The 21127-nt window shown below is 49.0% G+C and overlaps 1 protein-coding gene across 1 annotated transcript in view; it reads right to left on the minus strand.

Annotated features, from left to right (window-relative positions):
- ACACB (acetyl-CoA carboxylase beta) overlaps nucleotides 1-21127 on the minus strand; it is a 99602-nt gene that overhangs the window by 14537 nt on the left and 63938 nt on the right. Inside the window, exons 27-39 of the mRNA XM_049619181.1 lie at nucleotides 20710-20828; nucleotides 15892-16029; nucleotides 15070-15169; nucleotides 14873-14980; nucleotides 10593-10649; nucleotides 10313-10354; nucleotides 9095-9310; nucleotides 7577-7732; nucleotides 6635-6838; nucleotides 5649-5804; nucleotides 2353-2475; nucleotides 1980-2249; nucleotides 972-1069 (exon numbers count right to left, since the gene is read on the minus strand). Of these exons, the coding sequence (XP_049475138.1) occupies nucleotides 972-1069; nucleotides 1980-2249; nucleotides 2353-2475; nucleotides 5649-5804; nucleotides 6635-6838; nucleotides 7577-7732; nucleotides 9095-9310; nucleotides 10313-10354; nucleotides 10593-10649; nucleotides 14873-14980; nucleotides 15070-15169; nucleotides 15892-16029; nucleotides 20710-20828 (1787 nt within the window). The remainder of the gene's footprint in view (nucleotides 1-971; nucleotides 1070-1979; nucleotides 2250-2352; nucleotides 2476-5648; nucleotides 5805-6634; nucleotides 6839-7576; nucleotides 7733-9094; nucleotides 9311-10312; nucleotides 10355-10592; nucleotides 10650-14872; nucleotides 14981-15069; nucleotides 15170-15891; nucleotides 16030-20709; nucleotides 20829-21127) is intronic.

The following is a 21127-nucleotide window of genomic DNA, read 5'->3' on the forward strand; positions in this document are numbered from 1 at the left end:
ATGAGCAAGGTGAGGGAACAGAAGGTGACAAAGCAGCCAGGGGTGAAAGGAAAGCAGAGGTCTAGGACCTTCACAGTTGGTCCTGAAGTTTCTAGAAGGGCAAGTACAACATCAGTAATTATCACCCTTCCAACCAAAGATGTCTGCCTTGCCCCCACCCTGCCTACCTCCAAAAACCATCTAGAATAGCGTTTGGTCTACAGAGAGATGGGGAAAGCCACTTAGTTCACAATCAATCAATCAACCAATCAGTCAGTCAAAAGATTCTATGGCCACAGAAGTGTAAGCCACTAGACAGCCCAGCCTCTGTTAAAGATTCACAAGACACTGCAACCGTTAAAGGTTCTGAGAAGGTCTGCAGTAAAGATGCTTTTTAGATCTCCTTTAAATCCAGTGTTCCTCAACTTACTTGATTATGGAACTTTTTCTACACTACCCACCTCCCCCACAAACATATCACCAACTAACATTCCAGAAAACCTAGCTGGGAAATTCTGATTTTGTCAACCTCACTAAAACAAAACAAAACAAAACAAAACAAAACAAAACAAAACACCTGCAAAATTCCCTGGAAAAGATAGCTGGTAGCCTTGAACCTTCTCACTGGAGCAGACTCCCGCCTTGCCTACACCTTACCAGCCTGCCAAATTGCTGCTGTGTCAGTCTGGCTAATCTGGGCATAAACATGAGCTGGCAGCTCCGGGGAACCCATCTAATTCTTCTTGCGTGATGTACTATTTTTATGAAAGCTGTGACTCATTTTGGGATGGCAAGGAAGGGCTCACCCTGAAGAATTCCCCAGGTGTCTAAGTCGTCGGTGTCCAGAAAGCTCAGGGGTCCCCACTGTACAAACACCACCACCCCATTTGAAAACGTCACCCACAAGCCCAGAGGCAAAGAGAGGGATTGCCCATTAGCAGCTGAGGCGCGACCAGAGGCAAAATGAAGGAGCTACCTGATAAATTACTTACCTGGACTCTCCCTCTTCCTCGACGTGTTTACAATGGACAGAGTTTAGGGAGCTGATTCTGGTGTAGTCTTGAGGCGTCAGGTACAGGTATTTAAATCCCTTAAAAACATATATACTCCAGTGAGGCTGTGAATTCAGCTCCCTGCACTCCACAGCCAATGTTTTTTATAAAAAACCACAACACTATAGGGGCGGAGGTTAATAACGAGTCAACAATGTGTTAACAGCCTAGTTAACATGTCTGATGTTAATACCATATTCATAACGGCTATAAACTGAAGGTCTGATCAGTGCTAAAAGCTTTCCACTCATCTTTACACACAACCGCACATTTTTCCTGCTCTGATCCAGTTCCTCAACGATCTTTTCATCGTTGCTCCCCTGAAGGGTCTCTTTTGTTCCCTTATTGCCAGCTCCCTCCACCAAATTTTATTATATAGTTTACGAACCATGCGTATGTATGCGTATGTATATATGTGTGTGTGTATGGATGTATGCATGCTTTTTACATGAAAAGAATAATTTTTGCCCCTCTGGCAGAGGCGGGATCACCCCCTTGAGAATGCATGCTTTGCCTGCAAAAAATAACTGTCCCCTGCAGTTCCCCATCACGAAATGCGTGCTTTTCTCTCATTCACTGCGCCTTTATCGTGGCTCGTGTCTCTACGTCTCCGAGATCATTTCTGAGAATTCTCTGAGGCCAGGGACTATGTCTCATTCACCTTTGTATCCTTCATGTACAGTGCATTCGTGCTCAGCCTATATTAGCTCAACGTTTACAAACTTGTCTTCATTATCGTTCCCCTAAGGTGCCTTTTTAGACATTTCTTCCTAATTGCCACCCCGTCTCATGAAATGTTAATACTGATCAACTTTATACGCCTTTTGTGTGCTGTTCGTATGTCTGTGCTTTGTACACAAAGACCGCGAAGATTTTTTCCGCCCCTCTTGTGGGCGCCATCACCCCCACCGGGTGGCCTCACACCGCCAGGCTGGCTTTGTGACGTACTTTGTGGGGGTCTCCTGGGTCCACCCAAGCCACCTGGAACATGTGCTTGATCTCCTCTGCAAGGCTGATACAGGCCCCGCTGTTGGCTGCGAGGTAGATTTTGGGGATACCCTCCGCCCGGGCCATCTCAGACGCACGCAGATACAAAAGGTCTTCTTCCAGGCCGAAGGACCCAATGCGGAAGGTGATGTCATTGCTGATGACGATCGCGTCCCGCCCTTCTGGATACTCTCGGGTCTTAAACCTCATCTTGAAGGCCACCATGCCCACCTGCCGAGGGGATGAACGCACAAGGAAAACGGTTTGTTTCTTCAGGGGGACATTTTTGGAAAGGGTGATTCCAGCCAGGGGCTGGGCTCTGCTGAATTCTTGCCTCATTTCCTCCAGGGAGGCGGTTCATCTCCACCAGCTGGCCCTGAGGGTCCAGCACGAGCTCGGTGTATGTCAGGATGTCTTTGGGGTACTTGTCCGCGGAGCCCCACAGTTTAAGGAGAGCCTGGGGACAGGGAAAGAAAGAGAAAACCCGAAGTCACCATTAGGGAGGCACATTTTCTAGTTCTCTCTTTCTTTAAAGCATCCACTCTTTAAAGCACGCACAGAAAAACCACACAGAATAATAAATACCCAAGCACCTACCTCGTGGTTCTGTCAAATCCTAATTTTTCCGCGGTTGCTTATGAATTTTTTTAAAGGAATAAGAAAAATGCAGTTGAGGCCCCTGGTGTAGCCCTCCCCAACCCGTCCCTCCAACCCCTCCCCAACCCCAGATAACCATCTGTCTTGAACTTAGCGTCTACTAGTCCCGTGCATGTTTTTATGCATTGTATATGCATCCATTTTAAACGTGCCAGGCGCCTGGCTGGCTCAGTGGGAAGAACACGTGACTCTTGATCTCGGGGTCATGAGTTCGAGCCCCACGTGAGGATCGAGAGTTGTGTGCTCTTGGCACCCCTGCGTGATTTTAAAATTTAAATAAATGGTCTGGCCCTGGACACATCCTTCTGCACCTTGCCCCATCGGCTCCCCCATAGGTGTGAGATATTTATCCATAATGAGAAATTTAACTCTGGTTCATTTTTTTCTACTATTCAGTTTCCATGGTGTGAGTAGACCATAATTTACTTATCCATAGCCTTTTCTAAGGAACATTTAGGTTGCTTCCAATTCTACAGTATTAACAATAAGGCCGTAACGAGCGTTCTGATGGTCTCGTCTTATAAACCTGGATGAGAGTCTCGCCAGGTAGGTACCGAGGAGTGGAATTGCTGGGTCACTGGGTTGGTGAAGCTTCAAGTTTGATCAATATTACCAAACTGCTCTCTCATTTTTTTATGTTTATTTTTAGTTTTGAGAGAGAGAGAGAGAGAGAGAGAGAGACAGAGCACAAGTGGGGGAGGGGCAGAGACAGAGAGGGAGACACAGAATTTGAAACAGGCTCCATCCAGGCTCTGAGCTGTCAGTGCAGAGCCCGACGCAGGACTCAAACTCACCAACGGTGAGATCATGACCTGAGCCGAAGTCGGACACTTAACCGACTGGGCCACGCAGGCGCCCCGTGCTCTCTCATTTTTAAAGACCCTTTACAGGTCCAGTAGAAAGGCATAAGAATTCCTTTGCTCCATGCACTTGGCCATACTTGTTTTGTCAAATATTTTAACGTTCACCTGTCTGCTGGGTGTGAAATTATACTGCGGTATTAATCTGTTCTCTACTGATTATTAAGGAGAGACTTTGAATGCACTTATCGACCATGGGAGTTTCTTTTTTGCCAATTTCCCCCTGTTTGTAATTCCCGTCCATATTTTTTATAGTTTTCCCTGTTTTTTTTTTTCCTAACTGATTTATACGTGCTCTTTAGATAATCCGTTGTAATCCCTTGCTGGTAATAGGCATTGAAACATATTCTTCCGAACCGGGGCTCATCTTTCCTTTTTTGCATCAAGAACTTCAAAATTTTAATATAGTCAAGTTTATGGGTCTTTTCCTGTACAGCTTATGCTTTAAACTGACTCCCAACTAGCTTTAATCCCCTTGAAATTTATTTCTGTGTGCTAGATAAGGTAGAAATCAAAATTTACTTTTTCCAGTTAGATAAATCCTCCTTTACCCATGCAGGATATGCGCCAAGATACCCAGCGGGTGCGTGAAACCCCAGACGGTACTGAACTCTATATATCCCTTTGTTTTTCTATACATATGATAAAGTTTAATTTATAAACAGGCACAGTAAAATTAATAATAAAAGAACAATTATAACAATACACTATAATAAAAGTTATGTGAACACAGTCTCTCTCTCTCTCTCTCTCTCCCAGAATGTCTTATTGTACTAAACTCACCCTTCTTCCTGTGATGACAGGAGATGATAACATGCCTACACGATGGGCTAAAGTGAGATGCCTGATGTAGGTACCGTGACACAGCGTTAGGCTAACACCGAACTTCTGACCACACGTCAGAAGGAGGAACCTCTGGTTCCAGACTGCCGTTGACCACAGGTAACTGAAACCGTGGAAAACGAAGCCACGGAGAAGCGGGAAATACTGTACCTTTCGGTGACGTTCACTCCCTTGATTCCCTATCCCACCTCTGCCTTCGGTCAAGGCTGTTTGTGAGTGGGTCTGATTTTAGGCTCTATGCTGTTCCACTGGTCTACTTGCCTGGCTCTATTGCAACAATACACCGAAATAAGTACTGCTACTTTAAAACGAGTGATGACGTTTGTTAAGACAAGTCCTCTTGCCTTTAGTTCTTTGTTTTTGCTATTCACAGCTTTTGCTTTTCCATACGAATTTTGCCGTTTCTCCAAAAAAAAAACCCCTCTGGAATTACACTGAATTATTCATTTGGGCATGAATGTTGTCCACACTATTCTGTCTCTTTATCTAAAAGAAAGGGGATGGGGGCGCCTGGGTAGCTCAGTCAGTTAAGTGACCAGCTTCGGCTCGGGTCACGATCTCGCCGTTTGTGAGTTCGAGCCCCGCGTCGGGCGCTGTGCTGACAGCTCGGAGCATGGAGCCTGCTTCCGATTCTGTGTCTCCCTCTTTCTCTGCCCCTCCCCTGCTCATGCTCTGTCTCTGTTTCCTTCAAAAGTAAATAAAAAAAATGTTACTGCACTGACAACGGTGAATGGATTCCATGAGGGTGGGATTTTATTTGCTGAGACCCATTTTCCTGTATTTTCCAATGAACACCTCAATCACCAGGAAAACACAACAAGACACTGTTTTTAAAAAGTAGACTAAAAGTTCCTTAAAGCTAGTGAGTGACCCCACCCTCTTCCTCAGGGTCGACCTGCCCATAGCATGGTGCCTGGAATGTGGCAGGCACAGACCTTCACAAATGAGCTCTTAATAAACAAGCTTTCAAAAGGCCAGGAGGAAACACACCGAAATTATTAAGCAATGTGTCTTTAGGACACGGAACCATGAGTCACTTTTTTCTTTTTTTCCACGCTCCTTTATTTTCCTAAGCTTCTGGATTACGTGACTTTCTAACATGCGGAGGAAAGTAGGTTCATTTTAGACAAGACGCTAGGAAGGCATTCCCAATACGGAGTTCTTTAGGCTGGGGTCTTCAGGAGAGTAACTAAGGACGGGGAGGGGTGTGGGGCGGGTGGAATCCCTGGGGGGACCCGGGGTGGTGCCCCAGGAAAGCCACAGGACTTGCCTGCCTGAACATCTCCGGGAAGTCGTACACGTAGGTGGTGCCCAGGGACTGGGCCTGGAATCGCTTGGCCTGAAGCAGATCCTTGGTGACGTAGGGAGTGTTGATCAGCATCCCGTGCTGGGGGCCCTGCTTGTTGCCAAAGGAGTGAAACATGATCTGGGAAGACAGAAAGAGAAACAGAGTGAAGGAGGGGACTCCCAGAGAGCCACGCTCCCGTCCAATTCACTCCCATCCTCCTCAACGAAAAGGCGGCGGAAAGAAGCAAAGGACATCACATCACATGACAAAGCGCACGCCCCAGACAGCTAATCTTCTTTTCTCTGCCACTGTGGGCAACCAGCACGAGAAGGGACAGTGACAGGTATGGGAGCATAGCTCCAAAAATGTAACTATCATAGGGCTTTACACACGCGCAAAAACTGGTGAAATCTGAATAGAGTCCGCATTTGTGTTATCAGCACTGTACCAACGTCAACTGCCTGTCATGACAAGGTCCCATTGTTTACGTTGCTATCATTGGGGGAGGTCGGGTCAAGGGTGCTTGGGAACTCTCTGCAGTAATGGTTTCCCCTCTACTATTTTTCCAACCTCCTGACACTCTTTAATCGCTTAAAAAGTGATAGATGTAATGGAAGTCAATGGGATATTTGATTTGGTTTACAAAGATCTGTTCTAAAACACGGCTGGGGAAAATACCCATTTCCCTAAGTGAGCCAGCCTTATGGGAGCTGCACGACAGTGACCCACGGCCCTCCACATCTTATCCCAAATATCAGTCCTCGAACGGATCAAACTTTGGATTGATTCTCCTTCGCAGAGGAATGAACTGGCATTCAGAAGCTGACACGTCTACCGTAAACTCAAAGCAGCCACCCCCATCCAGCAGATGGCCACCAAACATCATTTCAGTCTGTGTCTTGCTCTCTCGAGCGGACGGACCCCGACTGCACTTTGAGGTGGGGCTCTGCGGGCCCGCCCAGCCTTACGTTTCCAGATCTGGGGTCGGTGACTTCTTTGTAGAGGCTGATGTCCAGGTAGTAGCCCGATTCGTTGGTGATGAACAGGCGGATGGGAACAGCACTGCCGGCGGTGGTCTGGCGGATGTTGATCTTGACCTCGGCCTGCAGCACGCGGAGTTTCCACAGCCGGCTGCCGTAGCGCATAACCATGGAACGCACGGACTCCTCGATCTGCCGCCAAATCACAGCAATTCCACTCTCAGGCCCCAATCCAGGCACACTGGTAATACACAGGTCTAGCTATTTATAAATAGTTGTGATAACAACGGAACGATGAGGGACACTGAAGGCAAAACACCTGTGACACAGTACGGACCCAGAAATAGCCATGTGCTAAGTATATGAAGATCATGATCTCATTTCATCTCATAATTACTCCGAGAGGGCGGCATTTTTATGCCCCACTGACAGATGAGGAGACTGAGACTGGGAAGTAACAGAGCTAGTGTGCCCACATTATATCAATCTTTATCTGCACCGTGTAGCTCGAGCCTTTGCATTTTCTTTTCCTGGGAACTATGTGGGTTGATGGAGATGGGGCATCAGCACGGGCCCTCTGCACCCCACAGATGCCATGCTGATGTCCCAGGACTTCTTTCGTCCCAGAATCACCAGCACCAACCCTGCCTGTTCATGAAGAACCAGCCACGGGAGAACGGGTCTCTATCCCCTTCCCTCCTATACACGGTCCCCAAGAGCCCAAGGAGCCAGGAACCAGGGACGAAATTTGGGGCATTCGCGTCATCCCAAGAGTGAAGCATGCTGCCCGGGAAAGGGTGAACATCAGAACAGGGATAACCCTAAGGGGGTGGCAAAAACATGGCTCTGGAACTTCATGGACAGGAGGTTGTCCACCTGCAGCCACAGGCCCAGGGAAAGTTGAACCCAGTGCCTCCCCAGAGGCGAGACCTTGAAGGGGTCCATGATGACGGTGGGCACGAAGTTCAGGAAGATGTGGTTGCAGTCAGTGCGCACACTGGTGTTGTTGAACGCCACCTCCAGCTCATCCATGGCTTCCAGGAGCAGACGCTCACCCTCGTTCTGCAGGTACTCAAAGGAGGCTTCCTGCCAAAGCGGGAGGGACAGACGCTAAGGCAAGGGGCGCAGGGCTGGAAACGGGGCCTCAGACACACAAGGAGAGAGGAAACATTTCCCCTCCCCCGAAAAGTATGCCCAGCGAGTATACGCCGAGCCCTGCCTCTGAAGGTGAAGGCATGTCAAAGGCTGTCCAGCGTCCTGACCCTGCCTTCTATCTTCTGTAGTGTGATGCTCTGACCACTGGGGGCCTCCCTGACCCCGGAGGGACCGCCGCTTCCAGGGTTACCGATTCCGAGAGACAGTCAACGACTCACCCCAAAGTGAGTGCACTTTGCAAATGCAAACCAACCAGTTTTCAGAGCACACACCTCCTCTTCAGGGCTCTCGCGTTCCAAGTCACCGTCCACCTGCCCTAATCACCCCAGGCCCAGGTGCTGGACAACTAGAGACAGCCCCTCAGTTCCAGAACCTACTGAGATTATTCAAACAAGCCAAACCCAAGCCGGCCTACCCTGCCGCACATGATCCTTCCTGCAGAAACCACCACAAAGGTTCTTATCCACGTTTCCCCCTCCTCCCTGGCCTCTCGGCCGCCCCTGGTGCTTCCCCATGTGGCTCCCTGTGTAAGGTGTGCCCCCACTCTTGGGATCTGAGAGTGACAATCTTTTCAGTGGTAACTGCTTCCTGATCTATCAGCCTTACTGTACCTGAAAATAATAAGACCCCTGGAGGTAGCTAGTTGACTGAGGCAGCAAAAAACTGACATTAGCTTCACATCGATCAATAGAGGATTAGGAAAAAACAAAACAAAACAAAACCACACACACGGTACATCCAGGCAAAGACAGAGCATGAGGCATACTATCTTCATCAACACGGGAGATGAGGTCTATGAGGCCCTGACCAGTAAAAGAGCAACAGTATTCAAACGGTTGGTCCACCGGGAGCCCCCACCCACAGCACTACACCTGCAACTCAGGTCATGATCTCACAGTTCCTTGAGTTCGAGTCCCGCGTCGGGCTCTGTGCTGACAGCTCAGAGCCTGGAGCCTGTTTCGGATTCTGTGTCTCCCTCTCTCTCTGCCCCTCCCCTGCTCACGCTCCCACGCTCTCACACTCTCTCTCTCTCAAAAATAAACATGAAAAAAAATTGTTAATCAAAAACCATACTTTCCAGTGTGATCTGAAAAGCTCGCAACAGAATCACAGGTGACTTTTCTGGCTGTGTTGGAAAATGATCACGCACTCAGTAGGCACACACAAGCAACTCCCTGAGTACGCCGGGACTCTGCTACCTGCTCAATTCCCTTCACGCGGACAGAGCGAAGGGAAGGCCAGCACGCGAGGGACAGGTTCAGGGGGAGAAAGAAACACTCCACGACGCTTTACCTTCGTAATGAGGTCCGAGTGCCTGATGATGGCGCGGATGAAGAATCTGTGGTCTGTCACCTCCGCGCCTTCTTTCACTTTGGCGGCGCCCAGGTACAGGTGCATCTTGTGGTTGGCGCAGGGCACGGCGGTCAGATCGAAGCTGCGCATCCGGCTGAGCTCCAGCTGGAAGGCCAGGGCGGGTTCCAGGTGACGGTAAATGCGATCTTCTGCAAACTGCGGGCCGGCCAGAGAGCGGAGACGGACAGACACACAGACAGACGCTGAATTTGACACTGGGGCCGCACGCCTGCCTGCTGGGCGCCCTGTCCTGCAGACCCCTGATGTTGGTCAGTTTAGCACCCAGGGGATGTAGCCTTCACGGGGTCACCCGTGGGCAGCTCTAGGGCTCAAGAGACTCGGGGTTTGGGAAGGTCCAGACAAGAGCACGAGCACTGTAAGACCTGAGTGCCGGCACGAGCCTCTCAGCTCCCAGGTGGGCCTGCCCGGTCCCCAGCGCCTGCCAGCACGGCCTCTTCTCTGTCACAGCACAGGGTACCTCTCAGGAAGTCACTAAAGGCTGGTTTCTCTGTGGAAACTGGTCCCCGAAAGGAAGCGACAGACACTGCTGGAGACCGAACTAGAGGAGAAGATGAAGACCCGAAAGAAAGGATGGGTCTTACGCAGAAATGGAAGGCTTTGGATAAATTAAACCACAACACGCCGAACAGGATGGAGTCCGGAGTTTGTGATGGGAATAAGCCTGCCTGTTCTAGAACAGGGATGAGCAAAAGCCTTTCTTAAAGGGCCAGAGAGGGAATATATGAGGCTGGTGGGCCACACGCTCGGTCAGAGCCACGTGATCTCTGCCACTGGCGCAAGAAAGCCACAGCAGAAAACAGGAGATCAGATGGGTGTGGCTGTGTTCCAGTCAAACTCCGTTTATAAAAACAGGCAGCCGGTCTGCAAGAACGTAAGAAAAAGAGGTTGGGAGAGCCATCTGAGGACAAAAGTGATCCAGATGAGGGAGAAACCAGAGTGAAGGCTGAAAGGGCGGGAAGCACGGGATCTCAGCTCCACAGAGAAACACAATCCCAGAGGAAGGCTGGAGTTTACACAAAAGTTACATGTCCGTTCTTGAAAACGGAGGTTACCTCAAGGACTGGGGACTATACTCTTCCCGAATATCAAAGATGCCAGGGAGGCAAGAACAGTATCACTGCTTTCTTTACATCATACCTCATCTCTTGCTCTGAATGTGAAAAACTTCGGAAATTCTTTCTGCAAAAGAAATCCATAGATGAGACAATGAAATCAAGTAAGACTCATACAAATACTTGTTTTGTGATTTTTTTAAAGCCATAACCCCATCTGTTTCCAGAATGAATCCTTTGAAAACCTTCTCTTTTCTAGTGATTGCTCTCTTCAACCCCCATCTACTAAGTAAACATCAAATCAACAGCACCGAGTCTTAAGGAATGTTAAAGACTCACACAGATGCACTGAGAATCACACTGACCTCTTGGGCAATCAGGAATGTGATTCTTCGGAGTCCATATTCCACAAGGATGTTTTTCTGCATTAAAAACCAAATATGTAATGGAATAGTATTTAGCCACAAAAAGAAATGAAGTACTGATACAAGTTCCCACATGGATGAACCTTGACAACATGATACTGAGTCAAAGACACCAGTCACAAAAGACCTCACATTGCATGATTCCATTTATATGAAACATCCAGAAATGGGCAGACACATAGAGACAGAAAGTAGATTAATGGTTGCCTAGGATGGGGAGGGTGTTTGGTTGAGGGAAAATGGGGAATGATTGCTAATAAGTTTTTTTGGTAGGTGGTGATGGCGAAAATGTTCTAAAATATATTTAGGGGTGCCTGGATGGCTCAGTCAGTTAAGAGTCTGACTCTTGATATCAGCTCAGGTTGTGATCTCACAGTCACAGGATCAAGCCCCATATCAGGCTCCATACCAGTCATGGAACCAGCTTAAGATTCTCTCTCTCCCTCTCTCTCTGTCCCGCCTCTCTCCCTCTCTCTCTCAAAATAAATAAACATTTAAAAAAAGTAAATAGTGGGGCGCCTGGGTGGCTCAAGTCAGTTAAGTATCTGACTTCAGCTTAGGTCATGATCTCATGGGCCATGGATTCGGGCCCCACATCAGGCTCTGTGCTGACAGCTCAGAGCCTGGAGCCTGCTTTGGATTCTGTGTCTCCCTCTCTCTCTGCCACTCCCCCATTTGTGCTCTGTCTCTCTCCGTCTCTCAAAATGAATAAACGTTAAAAAATTTTTTTTTAATAATAAATAAATAGATAGAATAAAATATAATGATGGTTACACAACTGTACTAATATTCCAAAAAGCGCTGAATTGTACATATTCGATGGAGGAATAATGTAGTATGTGAATTATATTTAATAAAGCTGCTATATTAAAATATATATATGTGTGTATATATATATATATATATATATATATATATATATATACACATAGATACAAAATCTTAAAATATTTTTAAATCTTGAAATCTTTAATAAAATTGAGGAGGGAGGTCACTGTTATATTAAAAAGAAAGACAAGTTGGGGTGCCTGGCTGCTGGCTCTGTCAGAAGAGCACGTGACTCATGATCTTGGGGTTGTGAGTTCTAGCCCCACGTTGGATATAAAGATTACTTCAAAATAAAAACTTTAAAGAAAAAAAGATAAGTTGAGTAAAGAAACAAAAAAAGTATACTTTTTGTATATGCAGTATGACTGCATTTACACAAAATTCCAGAATAGATGAAACTAATCCAAACTGTTAAAACTCAGGCTAGTGGTCGGTTATCTCTGGCAAGGAGAAGCTGGGAACATTCATTTTTTCTATCTGAATGCTGGTTATATTTAGGAATTCACTATGAAAACTCACCAGGTTGTACATTTATGATTTGTACCCTTTTCTGTATGTTAAACTTTAATAGGAAGGCATCCAAGAAAAAGTACAAAACTGTTTTTAGTTAATCCCTAAATGAAATATTATTACATACAGTATTATATAAGGGGAAAGAAAAAACCCAAAAGACAAGGAAATACAGTTCTTGCTTAACTTGTCCATACGGTAAAGAAACTTATCAGGGGAGATGAGTTGTCTTAGCGCATTTCAGAAAGACGTAACTAGACAAACACAAAAGAATACTTAATGGGGGGTGCCTGGGTGGCTCAGTTGGTTAAGCGTCCAACTTTTGGTTTCAGCCCAGGTCACGATCTCACAGTTCATCGGTTTGAGCCCCAAATCGGGCTCCACACTGACAGTGCAGAACCTGCTTGGGATTCTCTCTCTCTCTGCTCCTCCCCTGCTCGTGCTCTCTCTCAAAATAAATAAACTTTAAAAAAAAAAAGAGTACTTCATGGAACGTTGGTTGCAAAGAGAACAAGATAAACCACAAAACAAAGAGGATGTGAATGCGGCAAAACTAACCTGGTTAGGGGGAGCCTGAATCATTAGTTCTCAACTAAGGATGTGCATCAGTGTGTGCGTGGGAATGTATATGTATATTAATGTCTGTATGTGAGAATATGTATGTAGGTCTCTGCTTCATGTAAAAAAAAATTTAAATACTCTAGCAATATATTGGAAGGACATTAAAAGTCCTTCCTTTCCCCCAGGTATATATTGTAGCCCTCCTCTCTTTGGTATGTTACGTATAGACATACATATATCACTCACTGCCCATACTTTTCCCTCCACTCTGCCCTCTCCAGGCAAGAAACACCAATTATCGTGAGCATCATTTGATCTGGTTATAGGGTAGGGCTAACCGCAGCCGCTCAAATGTTGCCTTATCAACGCCATGGGACGCCACGTGTAACTTGAGTAAGAACATCGGCTATGTCAAGAAGAAACCAGCCAAAGGGAAACACGTCAATATCTTCAACCCGGGGCTGGACTGTAGGGCTGTGGGTTTCATTTTAAAACCTGCTTTTCAGGGGCGCCTGGGTGGCTCAGCCTGTTAAGCATCCGACTTCAGCTCAGGTCATGATCTCACTGTCCGTGAGTTTGAGCCCTGTGTCGGGCTCTGTGCCGACGGCTCAGGGTCTGGAGCCTGCTTCAGATTCGGTGTCTCCCTCACCCTCCGCCCCTTCCCCACTTGCCCTCTGTCTCTCTCAAAAATTAAAAAAAGTAATAAATTTTGAAAAAATTGAACAGTCGAAAAATAAATAAATAAAACCTACTTTTCAGATTTGTCCGCACCTTAAACATTTTGTACAATGAACGTCATTACATTTATTTTATTTTATTTATTTATTTGAGAGAGACAGAGATAGCACAATTGGAGGAGAGGCAGAAAGAGAGGGAGGGAGAGAGACAACCCCAAGCAAGCTCTGCATTGCCAGCACAGAGATGGACACGAGTCTCAAACTCCTAAAACCGTGAGATATGACCTGAGCCGAAACCAAGAGTTGGACGCCTAGCTGACTGAGCCATCCAGGCGCCCCCTACATTTGTTGATTAATCAAGTAAAGACTAAGTAAATCACTGACAATAACGTCCCTAAGCTTCCATGGCGTTATCTGGGACTCAGCACCATTCATCCCCATCTTCTGCCTAGGAAGCCCCAGGTCCCCTGAGGGACACTGAGTCAGAGGAGGTAAAAAGTGTCCCTCCCACTTGGATACTATGGAGAACACAACAAATGTACAGGTAAATAGACTAAAAACCAACAACTAAAAATTTCCAAGTGGTCTGGAAGCTGGGACCAACTCAGAACTAACAGCCGGGCAGTGTGCCTGGGATTAATTTGGGAGTTCAGAAGTCTCAGCATCCCATTTTACAGATGGGGAAACTAAGGAACAGAGAGGTAAAGTGACCTGCCCGAGGTCACACAGTGCCTTCCCACTGTTTCTACCACCTACGCTTGCCAAGCTGCTCCACATCTGTTCGCAGCTGAGGTCTCTGAGCATATATAACAGCTGTCCCTACTGCCCGGGTGAGAAAACATGCTCACAACTGCCACACGGTTATAAAAGCAAGTTCTTTGCATAGATGGTGGTCAGCGTAAGTGACTATTTAAAGATTTGACTTTTCTGGGTTATTTCGACAAAAAGCATTCCCCCCCTAAACCCCAAACTATTTATCGAATGCCTCTGTGAAGTGGCATATATACACTGGCTCATTTCATCATTGCGCGGGCTAAGGAGTGTACAGGTAACCCTTGAACAACGTGGGGGTTAGGGGCACCGACCCCTGCACAGTCGATAATCCACGTACAACTTTCGACTCCCCGAGAACTTAATTATTAACAGTCTACTGTTGACCCGAAGCCTTACCTAGAACATCAACAGTCAGTTAACACGTATTCTGCATGTTATATGCGCTATATGCTATACTCTTACGATAAAGTAAGCCAACGAGAAGAAGCGTTGTTAAGAAAATCACAGGGAAGACAAAAATACATTCATAGCCCTAATCCGTGTAGGAAAAGATCTGCGAATGAGCGCACCCGCGCAGTTCAACCCATGTTGTTCAAACGTCCACTGCACATACTTTTTGCCTTTAGGTCGTTCCGACACCCGGGGAGGGAGAAACTCTGCCCCCACATTACTGGGGGAGAAGCCAAGACGCTACCACGTTCGGCTACTTCTGCCCAAGGTTACGGGCTCCCAGGAGTAGCAGAGCTAGGATGGGAAGCCGGGTCTGTGGCTCTGAAGTGCACATCAGGACTCGGGCCCATGGGATGCCTTGCCACGGCAGCCCTTCCTTCCTGTCTCAGTGACTTGGGACCAGAGGCACGGCCGGCGTACCTTGGACTGTACGAACGTCCGGAAAATCGGCACCAGCTCCTCATCTTCCAGGTGGTCCGCGTACTGGATGGCCACATTCAGGATGTGGATTGGCTCCTCTCTGAGGCTCTGGGGGAGAAAACAAGGGCAGGGGGCAGGAGGCCTCAGGGGTCCCAGGCTGCCCCCTCCTGGACAGGCTCCCTGCTCAGGAGACTTACCTTGTTCTCTTCTTCAGAGTACAAGGGAGCGCAGGCCTTCCTGAAGAGGGGGATTTCCCTGGGCACGTTGGCAAAGCAGGAGATGACTTCGTCGAAGTTTCTGGGGGTGTGGGGTGGAGAGGTAGGGCTGAGGGGCTGCCGGCTCCTTAAGGTCATAGATCAAGATTTCACTCTGGCCAGATGGAAGGACTGGGTCCTTCCCTTTCCCACCGACGGCTCTAGGAGCTCATCCAACTCCGCCCAGGGCTCACTGGGTTCCTGACCAGGCCCAAGACACCACTGATGGGATATTTCCCCAAAGGGAAGAAGGGACCTATGTGATCTGAGATCGTGAATAAAAGAAAGGGTGTCCAGTGCTCTGGGGCATCAGTTGGGTTCCCCGTCACTGGCCGGGAGACCCTCATACCTCACTTCACCGAATCAACTAAGGCCATTGAGGAGTTACAGCAAGATAACCCAAGCACGAGGCACAGCACACAGGAACGGGTGGAAAGTAGGCAATGCTAATAGGACTGATTGCTGATGTTCACTGAGAATCCCACCTATCCCTTAGCTACACTTTAAATACGATATTTAATATACTCCATCTCATTTCATTTTCCTGGTGATCCCATGAAGTAGATCCTTCTCTTATCCCCATGATAAAGATGAGAAAACTAAGGCACAGGGAGGTTAAATAATTTGCTCAGAGTCTCACGGCGTGGAAACACATGGCCAGAATTTAAATATGGGCAGGCCACACAAACGAACAGGTGGGGACCAGGAGAAGCTTGCCTGGCCCCTCTGCTCAACGTGTCTGGGAGACTGGGCCACTCTGGGTACCTTGTGAAGTCCTCAAATCTCCTGAAGGCAACCATGGCCCCCATCCGCTGACACAGTGGGGCAAAGCCGCTGTCCATGAAGAGCTCGGTGCTGTGCCTCAGCAGGTCGGGGTTGGTGACACTGATGGGCACGGCCATCCTGCAGGGGGACCAGAGGAGGGGACTGATGCACCTGCTTGAAGACCTGGCCCCAAGAGTTAACTGCTCCTGCCCTGGAAGCTTCGATGAGCCAGACTAGCATTAAAGCCCTCCCACAGTGGGGCCTAAAATTGCACGTGGAAGGGACTGGGGTCTGGGGCTGAGGAGTCCTTGTTTTTTATGTTTATTTATTTCTGAGAGAGAGAGAGAGAGACAGACTGTGAGTGGGGGAGGGGCAGAGAGAGGGAGACACAGAATCCGAAGCAGGCTCCAGGCCCTGAGCTGTCGGCACAGAGCCCGACATGGGGCTCGAACTCACGAACCATGAGATCATGACCTGAGCTGAAGTTGGAAGCTCAACCGACTGAACCACCCAGGCATGGGGCTGAGAAGTCTTCTCTGATTGCTCAGGACCTGGTACAGACTAAGCTCAACGAGCGAGGGAGGGAATGAATGAATGAATGAATGAATGATGCAGACAGGCATGTGTGCAGACAAGTCTAGCCTCCCCGTGGTCCCAGGGAAATCCAGAACGGTGAACTCAGCCACAAAGCATGAACACTCTTAGTGCCAACTTCTCCTGGACAGCCCAGCCCTAGGCGGCTGGTGAAAGGGCAGGCTTGGTTCTAGAGAGACACGCCAGGCTTCCGCTCTCCCAGTCCCTCCCTCTCCATCAAACCTGCTCTTGGGACAGGGGTCCGGAACCAAAACCGGCCCGTGAGAGCTTAGCTGGCCACTGCCCCCAGGACGGGCAGCTCACCAGCAACAAACACAGACAGATCCCCTGGAGCCCTGGAATCAAGTGAAGAAGGGGTTACCAGAGGAGGTGCTGAAAAGAGGCCTGCTCTCCTGAAAAGGAGACCCCCTTGCAAGACTGGCCCTTGGCTGGTGTCTGGGAACTTGGGGAGGGTTCCCACCATTCCCTGAATCATACAAGAGGCTCGCTGTGCTCCAAATGTTTGTGCCGTGTGGTTTATGCAGAACACCTGCCTTCCTTCTGGAGTCGGGGATTTCAGCAGAAATCCCCGTGTTCGGCAGAGGGTGTCTACACGACCAGCCCCCAGCGGAAACCCTGGGCGCTGGGTCTCTAACCAGCTGCCGGACCGCACTGCACACAGGCCATCACAACACGTTGCTGGGGGAACAGAGCGCATCCTATGGGGCTCCCTTGGGGAGGACTCCTGCACCAGGCGTCCTGGGGACTTCACCCCCGTGACCCTCTTCCTTTTGGTGACGGTGCCCCACTTCGCGGACTTTCACTGCGACAAGTCACAGCCGTGAGCATGACCTATAAGGAGCCCTATAAATCTTCCCAGCCACCTGTCGAATCTGGGGTGCTCCTGGAGACGCTGGACCCAGGTGGGACAGGGCCTCTGTGCCTTCCTGTCGGGTACCCCTGAAATCACTCCCCACCCCCTCCCCCAGGCTCCCTGCTCTTGGACAGCTAAATACAGAGAAGCAAACCGGCATAGAAGCATGGGCTGAATTCAGCCCGCAGGTGACTTGGGTCCCTGCAGCATTTTTAATTTTTTGTTTAAGTTTATTTATTTATTTTGAGAGAGAAAGAGCAGGGGAGGGGCAGAGAGAGGGAGAGAGAGAATCAGGACAGAGCCTGACACGCGTTTCAAATTCACGAGCCTGGAGATCCCATGACCTGAGCCGAAAGCAAGAGTCGGACGCTTAAGTGACTGAGCCACCCAGGCGCCCCAGTCCCTGCAGCATTTTTAATAGATTCCTACACATCGCTTACCTGTTCAGAGCGAAAAGTTGAAGGATTTAATTTTTTTTTTTTCTTAAGTCTAGATGTCCTACTTCTCTTGGGGGAGAAAAAAAGGAAAGATGTGGGCCGGCTGGGCCATTTTCCTGGGGGTCGACCAGCAGCCCGCAGGCACAGCCACTCTCTCCAGCTCCTGCCTCCCAGCTGTGCTCACAGCCCCCCCCCCCCCCCCCCCCCCCCCCCCGCCCCGGCCCCCCGTCCTGGATGCACCCCGCGTGAAGGTCCGCTGGCCTCTGACCTCCCTGCACTGGTCCCCTGACCCAAAGAACAATGCGCCTGGCTCTCCAGCCGGGTCCTCCTGGAGGTGGGACTTTAGTCATCACAGCCCTTCCCGAAGGCCCTGAGAAGCAGGGCTTGGTGGGGACGGGGAGGGGGGGAAAGCAGGCAGAGTGTGCCCTGAAGCCACCAGCCCAGAGCAAGCTTCCTGTGCTCCCAGCCAACAGCCACAACAAGGAGCTGAGAGGGTCAGGGAATCCCCTCCAGGGGCCTCAGTGTCTGTGCGGGTCAAAACAGGAGCCTGTATGGGGCGCCTGGGTGGCTCAGTCGGTTAAGCCTCCAACTTCGGCTCAGGTCATGATCTCGCGGTTTGTGGGTTCAAGCCCCGCGTCGGGCTCTGTGCTGACAGCTCGGAGCCTGGAGCCTGCTTCAGATTCTGAGTCTCCCTCTCTCTCTGTTCCTCCCCCACCCATGCTCTGTCTCTCTAAAGAATAAACGTTAAAAAAAAAAAAAAAATAGGATCCCGTGACCACACTGGTGGTCACAACGAATAACCCAGATTTATATGTCGGTTCCTCCTAAGGAACAAGGTGCGACTGATCCACAGGCTTTAGGAAAGCAGCCCTCCTTTCCTAACTGGGTGGGACTCTTAAGGCAAAGAACAGAATGCCTCCTCACGGGCACAGAGTTTCCAAAGCCCTTTCACCATGCCTCCCACTGTCCCCGAAACGATGCCAGGGCCACAAGCACTTTATCCCCTTTTCTCTCAGTCGGGGAAAATACCATCATCTCCCCCCAATTTTTTTTTTTTTTTTTTTTGGAAATAGGAAGGGTAAAAATAAATGATAAATATGAAAGAAGGTGCCTCATGGAGAAGCACTTCTTTCCTTCGCCCATAACAGAGCAATACCTGGGGCATCTGGGTGGCTCAGTCAGTTAAGCGTCCGACTCATGATTTCGACTCAGGTCATGATCTCACAGTTTGTGAGTTCGAGCCCCACGTTGGGCTCTGCGCTGACAGTACAGAGCCTGCTTGGGATTCTCTCTCTCTCTCTCTCTCTCTCTCTCTCTCTCTCCCCCTCTCTCTCTGCTCCTACCCAACTCATGCTCTCTCTCTCAAAATAAACTTAAAAATTGTTTTTCAAAAAAAACCAAAGCAACACCCTTATTCTTAAAGGCAATGGAAAGAAAAACATAGATTTTGAAATCCCAAGAGATCCAAATATACCCTGCCCCCCCCCCCACATACACACACACTGGAATATTACCCAGAAACGAAAAAGAATGAAATCTTGCCATTCGCAACGTTGTGGATGGAGTTAGAGGGTATTATGCTAAGCGAAATAAGACAGTCAGAGGAACACAAATACCGTATGACTTCATTCATACGTGGAATTTAAGAAATCAAACAGATGGACATGGGGCAGGGAAGGAAAAATAAGATAAAAGCAGAACTGAAGGTTGATGGAGGGAGGTGGCGGGGGGCTGGGCTAGATGGGTGATGGGCATTAAGGAGGGCACTTGTCGTGGTGAGCACTGGGTATTGTATGTCAGTGATGAAATCACTGAAACCAATACTAAACTACGCGTAACTTGAATTTAAATAAAAACTTGGGAGGAAAAAAAAAGAAACCATGAACGCTATTGCCCATACGGACCCAAGATCTGGTTAACTCAACGCCCCAGTCATGATGAGACCGTCCTCCTAGCCACAAGCAAAGCCTGCGGGGAGCCCCAGGAGAACCAGACACAGAGGGGCGAGGGAAGAGGGAAAGAGAACTCTCCACACTGTAGGGAGAGAGATTGCTTTAGCGGAAGGTGACACATTCTACCTGACCAGAACGGTACTTTGGGTCCTGAAATAAGGTGGATTAAAAAAAGACATGATGAGGGAACAGCAGAGGCACACCAGGATGTCCCCAACTGAGCACATCGTGGGGATCCAGACAGGCCAACACCAGCCCCGGCTGGTGGCTCCAGAGGTCCGTGGGGTGCTGCGGAGAGCACTCTGGAGTGAGGCATGTGGCTCGAATCCCTACCCTGCGTACAGCTGGGCATATACCAAGGGGAGGCCCCAGGGTCTAAATGGAGATAGGAACACAGTTTTGGCCAACAGATGGTGAGGGCTGAATGAAACAGGGTGTGGAAGTGCACGGTGCCCGACCAATGGCATAGCAATAACCATCACAGGGATCACTAATGCTCACCAACAGCTTTCTGCATGCCAGGCACGCCCCTAAAAGCCATGTGGGCCTTATCTCACTTATTCCCCATGATGATCTAGGAGCGCGCCACCGGAGCGAACGTTCTGCGGTGATGGAATGTTCTAGAACTGCAATATCCCACGTGGCAGCCACAAACCACATGTGGCTATGGGGCACTTTAAATGCAGCAGGTAGGCCCGAGGAGCTGAATTTGTCATTGAATCTCACTCGATTTAATTTAAAGAGCCCACACAGGGGTAGTGGCTTCCACACTGGGAAGTACAGGTGCATGAGGCAGGCATTGGACTATCTCCTTTTGCAGATGAGAGAACAGAGATGTAGGCAGATCCCACGGTGGGGAAGTGGCGTTCCTGAGGTCCCTCCCCAGACATACTCGCTGGGTCCCTCCAGAGACAGGACTATGGTGGCCAGGGAGAAAAGAAACACCCACCACCCCTCCCCCCGGGTGCGCCCCACTCCATACCGGTTTGGGTGGGAGGAGGGCAGCATGAACTGGAATTCTACCACGCAGGTGCCATCTGGGAGCTGCCGGTGCTGCAAGCTGTTTAACTCATAGGCGATGTAGCCCCTTCGCACGTAAACCTAACGGAGCAGAGGCACAGAAGACATTCTCGCAGAGGACCCTCCAGACCAGAGAAAACTCGGGCTGGAGCAATACCAGAAACCCTCTCTAAATGATCCCTACGAAGTAGCAAAGAGAGAGTCTGCTCACTCTTTACAAGGTTACCTTCTTTGCAAAGGGCTCGATAGTAAATATGTATTTTATTTACCTATTTTTGTTCATGTTGAGAGAGAGTGTGCACGCACGACGAGCGGGGCAGAGAGAGAGAGAAAGAGAGAGAGAGAGAGAGAGAGAGAGAGATTCCCAACCAAGCTCCAAG

Source organism: Panthera uncia (assembly GCF_023721935.1).
Source record: "Panthera uncia isolate 11264 chromosome D3 unlocalized genomic scaffold, Puncia_PCG_1.0 HiC_scaffold_8, whole genome shotgun sequence".
NCBI lineage: Eukaryota > Metazoa > Chordata > Mammalia > Carnivora > Felidae > Panthera > Panthera uncia.